This window comes from Ictidomys tridecemlineatus, chromosome 4 (assembly GCF_052094955.1).
Source record: "Ictidomys tridecemlineatus isolate mIctTri1 chromosome 4, mIctTri1.hap1, whole genome shotgun sequence".
Lineage (NCBI taxonomy): Eukaryota > Metazoa > Chordata > Mammalia > Rodentia > Sciuridae > Ictidomys > Ictidomys tridecemlineatus.
This window is the reverse complement of record NC_135480.1, coordinates 180,163,544-180,177,266: the sequence shown is the minus strand read 5'-3', so window position 1 is coordinate 180,177,266 and position 13,723 is coordinate 180,163,544. Positions and strand designations below refer to the sequence as shown.

General features: G+C 35.3%; 1 protein-coding gene across 4 annotated transcripts in view; it reads right to left on the bottom strand.

The window, feature by feature from the left end:
• The window catches only part of Plppr1 (phospholipid phosphatase related 1), a 281,312-nt gene that overhangs the window by 131,163 nt on the left and 136,426 nt on the right, over window positions 1–13,723 (bottom strand). For all 4 annotated transcript variants that reach the window (XM_078047886.1, XM_078047884.1, XM_078047883.1 and 1 more), the window contains one exon: window positions 7,313–7,420. In XM_078047886.1, coding sequence (XP_077904012.1) covers window positions 7,313–7,375 — 63 coding nt within the window. In that variant the 5' untranslated portion in view covers window positions 7,376–7,420. The remainder of the gene's footprint in view (window positions 1–7,312; window positions 7,421–13,723) is intronic.

Sequence of the window (13,723 nt, the reverse complement as noted above, 5' to 3'; positions counted from 1 at the left end):
GCTTTGTTTGAATCCTAACCCGACATACTTCAGTATATTTGTAAAATATTCAAGCCCAGAAACATCACATATCTGGGGATTAAACTTGCTAGAGTCCTCCTCTTGAGGTGAGGGTTTTGACATTCCAGTTATATTTTCATCTTTGTGGTGTAGGAGCCATTCTCTTAAAATTACTTTCATGTTAATATTTATTAAGCACTTAATTACATGGCAAGAATATTCAGGTACACTACCTCATTATTTCTCAAAAGTGCCCATGAGGAAGTTGCATTTCTTTCCATTTCACAGATGAAGGAACTGAGGTCAAAGAAATATCCAAATTTATACTGGCAGAAAAGGACAGAGCCAGGACTCAACATGAAACACTTTACATCAACTTATTTTCTCTTTCCTCTCCAGTATATACAGTGTATATTGATGCTTTTTCCTTTAGCAGGAACCAGCAGAGTTTTGAAAAAATTAAAGATGACAGTGTGAGTTAAATATAAAAATCTAAGAGAGTTGCAATCTAGGTCCCAGACACAAAGAAGCCAATGCTGCTGAATCTAAGCACCTGTAAGCAAAGAGAGGAAGGCAAGGCCAAGAGACATATTCTTCTTTCAAAACCTGAGTCACACGAAACAAGTAGCAGAGAAATGGCATGCAGAGTCCAAAAGTGATGATGTAGAATTCCTTCACTACTAGCCCTAGAGGAACACACTCAGAATCATCAAGTTCTGGAATTTGATGATATTATCTATCTTCAGGCTTGTGATTTATAGTCCGGTAAGTTCACACTGAGAAAAGTAAATTTGTCAAAAACAGACAACAAAAATTGCAAGTAGAAGAAACTATCAAAATGATAAAACCGTCATATCTGTACACATCAAGCCACAATTGCATTCATTATGTCCAAATTCCTAGCACTTAATACTGTCTGCTGAGGAAGCTAAGCTCCATTTAGAGTTTTGCTCTTAGCACAAATATATTTGAAAGAGATTTAGCTGTGTAAGCTATTCATGATTTTATAGAGAAGACAGAAAAATTATCCTAAGAGGCATCTACTGGTATCTGGGAAAATCTGTCAAAAGTGACAGGTAGTGTGAAGCATTTTGGAAAGATACATCTGGTACTGGTTGTGGAGGAGCGTGGGAGACCTCAAACAGCTCACAATCTTGTTTTTCAGAGGTTTCAGCCACCAACTTGAGCGTGTGTCAGAAGAATTCTTTTTGAAGGATATTCAAGTATGAGAAATACTACAGAAATGAAAGAGAAGAAAGGAAGAAAACAGGAAGAGAGAATTAGAGGGAGGGTGAGGCAGGGAAGGCCCAGAATGGGTAAAATAGAAAAAGGGACTAAGGATGAAAAACACAGACTATTTGATGTTTTTATCACTATTTTCATTTTTTTTACTTCATTTGTTGTAAGAACTTTTATCCTGACCAAAAAATGAGGATGAGAGGGTCTCATTTTTTCCTTTTTCTTTTTCCCCATTACTTCTCTAGATTTTGTCTAGTTCAGCATTTGCTATTTTTTTTTTTACTTGTTCTAGTTTCATCAGAGCAGGGAAGAGCTAAAAAATATTGGTCAGAAGCACTATGTGGACCATGGTGGAAATTTAGTGATTCTGAATTTCCCTCCTATTAGTAATACAAGTTCATGTTCTATCCCTTATGGCCATTATTCTATTGTCAAAAGCTTTCAGCCTAAAAGGCTCTGGCCAGGACAGCAAGGGACATTTAAAGGTCAGCTGATACCCGGAGATGTACAAAGGAGACATATTTCTGCGTGTCTAACATTTAAAGGCTTGGCTTCCAAAGCTGCTTTGTCCATTACATATCATATTTCATCCATTCTGCTGTCCTCCCACTGTTCATCCCTTTTCATTCCATTACCTTCAACACGTGCTCTTATAATCTGCAAACTTTGTTCTCTCTCCAGTGACATTAAGGGCTCATCTTGGCACCATTCCAGGACTACCTGGGGCAAGACTGATCCTGACGTTTTTGACACCCTGAGACTTTCTATGCTGCATGCTGCTTCACCAGGCAGCGTCTCTATCACTAATTCCGCCTTCTGGGCGGGTCCAGGCAGACTTGTAATTCATCAGCAACTTTGAATTTTAGAGGCTAGTTGGCATCTATTCTCATCAACTCCCACAAATAAATAATACATCCTCAAATCCAAACCCTATGTTCATATAATTAAAATCACCAAGAAAATGCATATCAGTACTCCACTCTGGGCAGTATGTCTCTCTCATTCCAGGCCTGTGTCCCCCACACATATTTAAGGCATGGCCCAACAATTTTAGCTGTACAAAGAACTTAGTGAAATCCAAGTTACAGAACATAGTTACTATGTGAAGTATCCAGAAAGGGCAAAACACATATGCCTTGTAACAATAAATAGATACTGACTAAGTTTTCACTGAATGAATGAATGAATGAATGAATGAATACATTTATAGAACAAAAAAAATGAATTGACAACATTCCACTGCAAATATCAGCAATGGTTAGCTTTCTTTCTAATTCACAAAAGGGTACCCAAAAATCAAGAGTGGTCACAGAATAAACTGATGCTACAGTACACCTAGGTGGGGGTAGAGAGAGGGGTACATGTCAATCTCAGTACCAGAGCTTGGGATTTAATGCTGCTGGGAATAGGAAATGGGGACTTGGTCAGAGCTGAGACTCCTGCATACAATCCAGGATTTCTGAAAACTTGCTTTTCACTTCTATGGAAAAATGTTTATGTAAATCCACCTGATAGCATAGGAAGACCACAAGACAGATGAATTTTGACTAAGTATACTTTGGGATTGTGCAAATTGGGATTCTAAATATATGGCATAAGCCCAAGGGAAACTTTATGGGAAATCATTTCAAAGTGATGTTCTCCAAACCTAAAGCCCCACATAAATCCTATAGAAGTAAGTTCTACCAAAAATTAGTTTTAGAAAAACCACAAAAATAAATAAGGCAACAATCCACTATAAGCTGGAGACAGGAGATGCAACAGGAGGACCAGAATACAATAATTTCAGAACATAAAAAACTAAAAGATTTTTAAAATTTTTAAATAATTGAAGATATATAAGGTACAAAAACATAAGCACATGAACAAACATTATAAAATAGACAGGTTTTTAAAATACATGTAGAACTTCTGGAAATTGAACAAGATGAGTAAAGAGACAGGGAATATAGAAAGAATCAGAAGATACAAGGTATATCAAATAAATGTTATAGTAAAAAGAAACAAAATACTGTCTGAAGAGATGATAGCTGACAAGCTATAGGACTAGTGACAAATATGACTTCTTCGTCGAGAAGTAAAACAGGTCACAGCCAGTATAAATTCACAGTTAGAAAATGCAGAACACCAAAGGAAAAGAGAAAAAAAAAAGAAAAGCAACTGGAAAGAAAAAGTGGATGATTTTGTAATAATAATAATAAAATAATTTTAAAGCTATGAGATAGAAAAATAAATTTCTTTATCTAGAATTCAATGTCAAGGTAGATTACCATTTCGGATTAATTACAATATAAAGACAACGTCAGGTAAATGTTAAGAATATTTATTATCTATAGGATCTTTGTTGAAAAAACTACCAAAGGATAAACTTCAATTGGAAATTGAAAGAGGAAAGGAATAAAAGCAGCAATAGCAATCGAGAAAATAAACATGGAATAAATGTAAAGAAATCCTCATTGAAAAAGATAGTGAAAAATTTGCTATTATTTTACTTGATTTAAAATCAAGAATGATACACAAATGCTAGATATAGTGGTGCACCTGTGATCCCAGAGGCTTGGGAGGCTAAGACAGGAGGATTGCAAGTTCAAGGCCAGCCTTAATAATTTAGCAAGGTTCTACACAACTTATTGCAATGCTGTCACAAAATAAAAAGGTCTGGAGATGTGTAGCACAGTGGTTACACCCCTGGGTTCAATCCCCAGTACCAAAAATAACAACAACAACAACAAAATAAAAGCATTCAAAGAAACATAAGAAAACGCATTAATTGTTCAAGAGAATGACAGAACAATTGATGAATCTCATTTTTAAGCCAAATATATATTTAGAATTTAAGAATAATTTTAAAAATACTTGAAATGTAATCTATCATTTTAGCCAATAAAGGGGGAATGGGATTAAAACAAATGAAGTGATCTAATCTAAAAGGCAGGGAATAGGAAAAAAACACCATGCTTATTCATAATTTAATAATGAAACACCTGAGGTATTCTCTTTAAAGTCAGTAACAAGAGAAATATGTTTTCTATGTTACCACTATCCAACATTATATAGGCAGGCTTAACAAAGCAATAAGAATTAAAGGCATAACAACTAAAAAAGAAAAAGTCTATTATTTGTAGATAATGCAATCATGTGAAAAATTCTACAAAATATACAGACACACTCATAAAATTAAAAATAGAGCTTTTAGAAGTTTCTTCAAGAAAATTCACATACAAATATCCTATACTGTAGCAACAAACATCTAGAACAAACATATTCTGATCCCCTAGCAATTCTACTGCAAGTGTCAATCCAAGGAAGCTCTTATATAAATGCACACAAAACTAGAAATAAGGATACTTTCAAAAAAATTGTTAAGAGTAAAAACAAAATAAATTAAGCAAACAAATGAATCAAATTGTCCCTTAGTGAAGTATACTTGCATACTTAGAATAAAATGCCATGTTTAAAATGAATGATCTGGGCTGGGTTGTGGAGAATAAAATGCCATGTTTAAAATGAATGATCTGGACTGGGGTTGTGGCTCAGCGGTAGAGCGCTCACCTAGTATGAGAGGCCCTGGGTTCAATCCTCGACACCACATATAAATAAACAAAATAAAGGTATGGTGTCCAACTACAACTAAAAAATAAATTTTTAAAAGAATATTTTTAAAAAGTGAATGATCTGTCAATATGTATAAATCTGTATAATGTTGAATGAAAAGGCAAGCTGCAAAAGTTAGTTTTCAGAAGGTATTATTTATGTAAAATTTCCCTAAAATGTTATGTATAAATATGAACATAGTAAGAAAAATACAAAACATGCATGGGAATCATGTAGGGAAAGGAAGCTTCTAGCTTCACATATGTAAGGCACTTCTGGATCCACGACCGCAGGACTTTAGCATATCTGCAAAATTTTGTTTTCCTTGAAAAAATATTTGAAGCAAATATGACAAAATTTTAAGCTTTGGTCTTGAAGATGTCTATTTCATTTTCCATGTTTAAATTCTTTTATAATTAAAAAAAAAACAACAGTTGAAAAGATATTCATTGACCCCACTGACATTTTCACCAAGTTGTTTTTGGCCAAGTTTTCTAATGCCATCATTATAATACCTAGAATGATGGATGGAACTAAGCATTAGATTAAAAATGCATGGGAATCATAGGGCCACTTTGAGATTTACCTCCATCCTCTCCATTTTTCTTCCTATTCTACTTTACTTCCTCTTTCTTTTTCCTGCTGGTTTGTGAGAGAAGTCATGATAGATCTCGAAGTTCCATACAAAATAAGAACAATCTAGCAAGAAAAAGAATAAACTATCTCTCCCCTCGCTGTCTTTTAGAATTATGTTTGTATCCAGGTGAGCTACAGGAGGACTAATTTATCTCTTTAGCTGCTGCTCTACCAGCCAAGTTCATCATTCACGCATTAGAGAGCTGAAAACCTCCTACAGATTCTAGCAATAAATTAAATCTCTTACTCGGAGACTTGGTTTCTGTTTGATTTTTGAGAAAGATCTAAGATAAAAGCCCTGGAGGGAGGATAAAGATGATGACAAATGACTTATTCCCCAATTTCTCCCAGCTTACTTTAACATTTTATTTTTCTTACGACAAAGAAGAAAGCGGTTCCAAAGGTAGTGCTATCCCTTCTATCCTTTCTGCATGAGCAGCAACAATAAGAATTCCTTTTCCTTCATCACAAGAACAACAGTAACCAGAATCCACAGTATGCATAACATGGAGCTACTATCTGATTGTTTGGCCCTGTGCAGCCCATTTAGGGCAGACTATATAGAAAGTCATGTTTATTGTTGTGAGCTGATGTCTTTGCTTATCTTCTCAGAGGTTTAGCTTAGACTGAGTCTGCCCGACTTTTGACTTATGTCAGTTAGCATCTCTGTCCCAACCTTCTCTGCCTTTTCCTGATTCTGTTAAACAAACAGGTTCATGAAAAATCAACAGAGAATAAATCCTCAAGTACTATTAAACTGCCAACCAATATCCATAAGGTGAAACTCAACAATAGCCAGACACACACATTTTTCCAAAATTCAGAGTGCTCAAAATTATCTCAATACATGGACACAGATGCATTTATTTCAAGGTGGAATTGGCTTTAAATTTTAAAAATTCATCAAAATGATTCATAAGCTGTATATTAAAAAAATCCATACACTGAAAGTACATTTTTGCTAACTAAGTGGTAGTGTAGCCCGAGTGTCTGTTTTCACATAGATAATAACATATATCAACATGAAGGTTCCTCCGACATTAGGTCAAAAACATGCCTATGGTAGAATATGCCAGAGCTGACCCTTGGAATGTCGACTATGCCGACAGGAAGATCAGGCACTGACTCTTCAGCTCTTTTTACTGTCATATTTTAAACTTGATCTTTAGGATGAAAAATGATCCCTTAAGTCCTTATCTTCTTGAGAAGACAAAAGCAGTATCTTTGGCAAATCAACATCTTATTCTGAGACAACCAGGTAAACAGATTTTTATTTAATTTAAATCGTGATTCCAAATTTCCTAAAATTCCCAAAAGGATGCTGGAGAAACTGTTTTCTGACACACAACTGGAGCAACCCAACAAAGTCATTCATGACTAAAAGAAACCATACATTATATAAGTTCCCAACACCTCACCAAAGAAAAGTACCCAGTGGAAATGGGCAACTTTATGATTTTTTTTTTTTTAAATTTGGGCCCCAGGGCAAAAATACCATAAAATAACAATATCAGTAAAATTCTTGCTTATTGAATTCTTAAAAAGGATATTGAATTTTAAAAAAGAATTTAATTAAAATGCTGCATTCTCTTTCATAGTTAATACATTCAGATCACAATTGCAAATAAAATAAATAATTATTCGGTACCCCAAATATGAAGTTTAAAAGCCTTCCTATTTTCTGTCTTCCTATTTAAGAAACATTTTACATAATTATTTTCCAATATTTACCAAAATTTAACTATCAATCTTAAAATTAAACAACTGTATAAAACAATCCAAGCTCTCAGCATAAAATCTGCTATCATTACAATTTATTATAAATTTTAAAAAGTACACATACCTCAACAAATATAAAACATGGGATGATGGAATAACTTCGTTGAGTGTTGTTTCCTACAGCCATTTCTCAGACCATGTAGCAAGACTGCACCGTCTAGAACTGTCCAGACTGAAACAGAAATAGATTGCATGGTGTAAGAGCCATATGTTCAGAAGTCCCTTAGGTACATTCATGAAAATATCAGCAACCCTCTAGATAAGCAGGCTGTGTGCAAACAATGCAAAATAGTGACCTATAGCACAGCGAAGCCAGACTAACAATCATTCCAATGAAAAGCAAATAAGAGATACCAGCTATAAATAGTCTTAGAGCCAAAATGACCAGGTAGGAGGCCTCTTATGCACAGAGGTATAGCAAATAGAATTCTAGTTTCTAGGCTTTGCTTAGTGCCTTAACCTGGTAGACTGCTGTCACATCATGAAACAGTTTACAACATAAAACATTTGTTATCATCCCGCTGTGAGTAGCTATTCCTGCCTGTGCCTAATCCCTCAGTGTGCTACCCCATTTCTTAGGCCCTTGCTTCTGTCTTTGGAGCTTTCCATCAGTGCACTAACCTCTGACTTCCTTCCTTCACCATTATTTGCCTTGACTACACAGCCATTAACTGCTTTGGGTTAATACATCACTGATCTGTCTCTCTGGGTTCCCTCTGCCCAGTGTATGATCCAGACACAAAACATTAAATCTATACTATTCTCTCAAATTATAAGAATGAAATAGCTGGACAACAGCACAAAACTGTTAAAATATTTTATTAGAATATCCCCAACCTGCTTCAAACTGAAAATGTTCTTGAATTAGGAGTTAGGTTATTTTGGGGTTCTTCTTTTATGAAACTTGCCAGGTAAAATCATTTTTCCTTGACACTTTATTCTCTACCCAAAGCCATGATACACGTGTTTTATATATCTGCTCTTGACAGTTATCTTTTACCTATTCAGTTCTCTGTCATTTCTATCAACAATTCTTCTGGATTGTGATATGAACTACTCATCTACTTGAATGGCCAACTATACTTTTTTTTAAAAGGTCATGAATTAATGTTAATATCTGTATTTCTCTCCTTACTAAGTCTTCCCTTACCCTTTTACAGAACATTTCAAAATATGACCTTCTCTTTTTGAGGTGCCAACATTTTGCTTATGAATTAAAACCTTCTCAATCAATTTTAATATTACATGCTTTATAAGTTCCTACCAATCACAGTGTTTAAATTATCTGACTTTTTAGACAGCTTACTTTTCCTTTAAAGATGGATGTTATCTGTTAAAAATAATACTCACAATATTATTATTTCACCTATTTTTGATTTAGAAAGAATATTTTCTACATCAAGAAAGGAATCTACATGCATACATGTTTTTACACATTGATCTGGCAATCATGTATCATTTTCATTTTACCTTTATTAACTTAAATCCTAGAATTCACTTATCAGTATTAAAAATTCAGATTTTCCTTTTAGCATCAACTAAATACAGTAAAATATATATGAAAAGAAAAACTTTAGTTATGTCCAAGTGGGCAGGGGTATAAGTAAAAGCCAAGAAATTAGACACCTAGTATTTTAAATTACTTCTCCAACTAAAAAGAAGAGCAATATAAGGGAGAATAAGGGACAAACTTTGGGGTATCATATGAAATTCTCCCTTATCTTAATTTTTCTGATTCAAAATGCAAGACAGGTGTGCATGTATGTAGGGGGGAGTGAGAGGGAAGGAGAGGGAATTATACAAAGGCATATTTTTTGGGGGGAAGGGGTTACCGGTGATTGAACTCAGGGGCGCTCAACCACTGAGCCAACCCTATTTTGTATTTTATTTAGAGTTAGGGTCTCGCTAAGTTACTTAGTGCCTCACAGTTGCTGAGGCTGGCTTTGAACTCGAAATCCTCTTACCTCTGCCTCCCGAGCAACGGGGATTACAGGCATGCACCACCACGCCTAGTCCCCCAAGACAAATTTTATATATCATGCAATTCACCCATTTCATAAATACAATTCAATGACATTTTAGAAACTTAACAACTTGTATAACTATCACACACACACAAAAAGTTTAGAACTTATCACTGCCCCCCCCAAAGAATGCCTATTTTCTATTAAGACTCCTTCACTGTAGAATATTTTCTACATCAAGAAAGGAACCTACAGTATTACCTCCTTTACTGTCTTTCAAGCCCAGAACCATCGTCTACTTTCTGAATTTATGTTGGATATTTTGAGTAAATATGATTATACAATATGTGGTCTCTTATATCTGGCTTCTTTCATTTAGCATAATGTTTGAGATTTCACTCATATTGTAGCACATATCCCCCTTATTATTACCAAATAGTATTTTGCCATATGGCTATAACAAGTCACCAATAAATATAGGTATAAATTTAGGTCATTTCAAATTTGTTTATTGTATCCCATGTTTTTGATAATGATACAAATAACATCAATGTGCAAGTCTTTGTATGGCCATATATTTTCATTTTCATGGTAGAACCTATGAGAGTTATTAGATTACATGTTGAATTAAGTTTAATTTCTAAGAGACCTGTCAAAATGTTTTCCAGAGTGGTTATGCCTTTTTACATCCCCACCAGCAGTATATGAGGGTTCCCATTTCTTCACATCCTCATTAACATTTTTATTATCTTTTTTATTATAGCCATTCTAGTGGGTATGAAATGGTATCTCATTGTGGTTGTCATTTGCATTTTGGTAATAACAAATAATGTTGAGCATCCTTCTTTGAGCTTGTTAGCTATTCTCATATCTTTTTTTCATGAAATATCTATTCAAATATTTTCATTTTGTGATTGGATTGTTCATCTTATTATTTCCAAGGTGTTCGAGCTATTTGTATATTCTGGATACAAGTCATTTATCAGATATGTATTTTGCAATTAGTTTCTTCTTCTCTCTCCCTTGCCTTTTAATTTTGTTAATGATGTACTTTATATGCATATTTTACTAGTATAATAATTTTTAATCAGAGACTATTCTTGTTAAACTTTCATTTCAAAGATGATTGGAAACTAATACAGGGATGTGGGTGTGGGGGTTGTTTTGTTTGGTTCAGTTTGTTTTTTTGTGATCCTGGGGATTGGACTCAGAGCATTTGCCTAGCACGCATGAGTCCCTATCACTGAGCTATATCCCTAGTCCACTAGTCCAGATTTTCAACAGCAATTTAAAATGTAAAAAATATATATATATATAAAAGTTGAGGTCATGATGAAATGAAATTAAGTGTTAGGAATCATAAGGAAAGACAACTTTGAAAAATAGATTCAGTGAATAAACAATTTATAGAAGAAATATGGCCAAGGAACATACGAAAAATATTCACAACCTCATTAATTAAGTCAGATTAAGAAAACTAAAACAAACAACACTGAGATATTTCACACTTCTGAAATTGGCAAAAAGTAAAAGTCTGATAGCCTCCAGGGTTGAGCAGTGTGGAGCAGCAGATGCTTTTCCTCACAGCTGGCAGGAGTACCTTGCAGAACCACCACATCCAAAAATGATTCAGCAGTTTTTAGTATGGTCGATGCTCATTCTTTTCACCAAACCCACACACACAAAAAAATACCCTTGTAAAAATTCTCACCATACAAAAATCAATTGCATTTCCACACATTAACAATAAACTATTTGAAAAAATAAAGAAAAAAAATTCTATTCACAATAGCATCAAAAATATGACATCAGTTATGTTTCACCAAGGCAGTAAAAAGTCTGAACACTGAAAACTAACACATTGATATAAAAAAATTGAAGATGAAGTGAAAGTAGGGGGGAGGCATCCCATGTTCATGGATTGGAAGAATTAATGTTGTTAATGTGGTTAAAAGACTACTTCCCAAGGTAGTTTGCAGATTCAATGTAGACCCTATTAAAATTCCAGTGGCATTTTTCATAGAAATGAAAAAAAAATCCTAAAATTCCTATGAACTCAGAAAAGTCCCCAAATAGTCAAAGCAATCTTGAACATAAAAGAACAAAGCCAAAGACACCATTTCCTGATTTCAAAATATAATATATATTTCAAATCTACAGTAATGGAAACTATTTCTTTGCTGAAGCTTTCAAGTTTTTCACTTGTTTCGAGCACATTTGTGATTGTCATTGCAGCATTTGTACGATGTCTACTTTACAATTCTTGTCAGATAATTCTAACATCTATATTATCCTGGCATTGGTGTCTGTTGGTTATCTATTTAGCTTGAGATTGTCCTCTGACAGCTCCAGCAGATGAAGCAGAAATACAATACACTTCCTATGTGTATTGGCATAGGAAGAGGAAAGTCCAAGATCTCCATTTGTCCCTCTAACACTTGGTTGAGGAGGGGTCCTTTGTTACAGCAGGGAGAGGGAAAGTTCAGGCTTCCCACTAGGCTCCACTGACATCACTCTAGCAGAGATGGGGAGAGATATCTGCTTATTGCTTCTCATATGGCCTCTACTGCCACTATGGGAAGGTGGCCTTGTTTTTGGTGAGTGGAGGTAAAACTCCCGACTTGGGCTTCCTTGGATACTATCACAATGAAGAGTGGGGAGGGGTGCCTCATTACTGCTAATTGGAGTGGCAGTCTTGACAACCTACATTCTCTCCCCTGTCACTGGGGGGGCTGGGGGGGGCAGGGGGAGAAGCTCACTACAGCTCAGTATTAAATAAAGTCCTGGCTCCCCACTTGACTTTCTCTGCCATGGCCATAGCAGGAATCTGAGGACTCTATTTATAGTCTGGCAAGAGTTGATGTCTAGGCTCACAACCCAGACTTTGCTGGCAAGAGTGGTGTTTGGCTGGGGCCAAGAAGGTATTATCTAGAAGTTTTCTGGCTTGTTAGGCTTTTGCTGGACTTTCGTCCTGTCTGTTGCTAATAACGTCTGCAGTTGCCAGTTTTTTCAGACCTCAATCTGAGATATGTAAAATAAAAAGAAAATCCTGGAACTCACTACTGTGTTGTTCCTTATTATCTGAGGTCCTTACCAGTTTGGTTTTTCTCTGCCTCTAGGACTATTTTTATGTTGTTTTTTTTCATATAATGTCCTAGGTTTCTCGTTCTACTTAGAGAAATAGAGAATACATCCTCCTCCACTCTCTCAGAAGCAGGAGTTATTAGAAGTCTTTTTGAAGAATATCATACATGAGAGCCATAGAGATTCTTGTGTAGCCCAGCTCTGCTGTGTTTTCATGAATTTGAGTTGTTTGGTACCTCAAGATTCAAAATACCAGAGCAAACCACATCATTCATTCGTTCTTTATGCGTCCCCAATTCATGTCAGGTAAACCATAAGCATGATTAGAAGCAATGAGCTAGCAAATACTCAGAATTCCAAGAGCTGACAGGTCTCAAGAAAAGACTGAAAAACAAATATACAAACAAATACAAGAATATGTTATAGGCACTAACATAAAATAAGTAAGAGGAATAAGGGTGGCACAAAAGAATCATCAGTTCCAAATCTTGGGGTCAGAAATCTCTTTTCTGTTATTCACAGCAGATACAGTGTCAAGACTCATGATATGTTTTTGAAGCCTATGAAAAGATTTTGATTTCTTCTGAAATAAAGAGAAACAACTGTTGGGTAGAAAAAGGGTTTAATATATAATTAATATATTCAAGTTTATACCATTTCAATTATGAAATATAAATTTTGCTTTTCACGGAGAAAGAGGCCGATGAAGGCAAAATGACTAAGAATCACAAAACAATAATGCAGCACTGGTAGGAGGAAAGAGAAGGAAAGATTTGTTAGAGGAAGTGGCCATTTAGGTTGATTGTAAAAGACTAGTTGCTCCCTTACCAGACAGAGGTGAGAAGCATTTTAGCTAAAGAGAACAGCAGGAGTAATTGTTCCAGAGATATGAATAAGCCTAACGTATTTGTGAAACTCTGAAAAGCAAACCTGTTCAAATGTATGAAATCCAAGAACAAGATGTAGATGCTTCCAAAATCTGTTTATGTACATGCAACTCTTCATGCAAAAGTTCATAGTCAAAATAACCTTAAGGGGAAGAAATACAGGATTTGTTATTTACATATCAGATGATGTTATGCCTTAGATATTAGGTGACCCCCAAGTCTCATGTGTGAGATAATGCAGGAATATTCAGAGGCGAAATAATTAGGTTATGAGAGCTACAATCTAATTGTAGATTAATCCACTGATATGGATTAACTGGGTGGTAATTTAGGCAGGTTGGGTAGGACTAGAGGTCGTAAGTCACTGGGGGCATCCCTTTGGGGTTTGTGTCTTGTCTCTGGTGAGCAGAATGCTCTTTCTTCCTGGCTGCTTTCCTGTGCTGTGCTCTTCTACCATGATGCTTTGCTTGCCCTGTGGCCCAGAACTATGGAGTTGGTTGACTGTGGACTGAACCTCTGAATACATGAGCCAAAATAAAC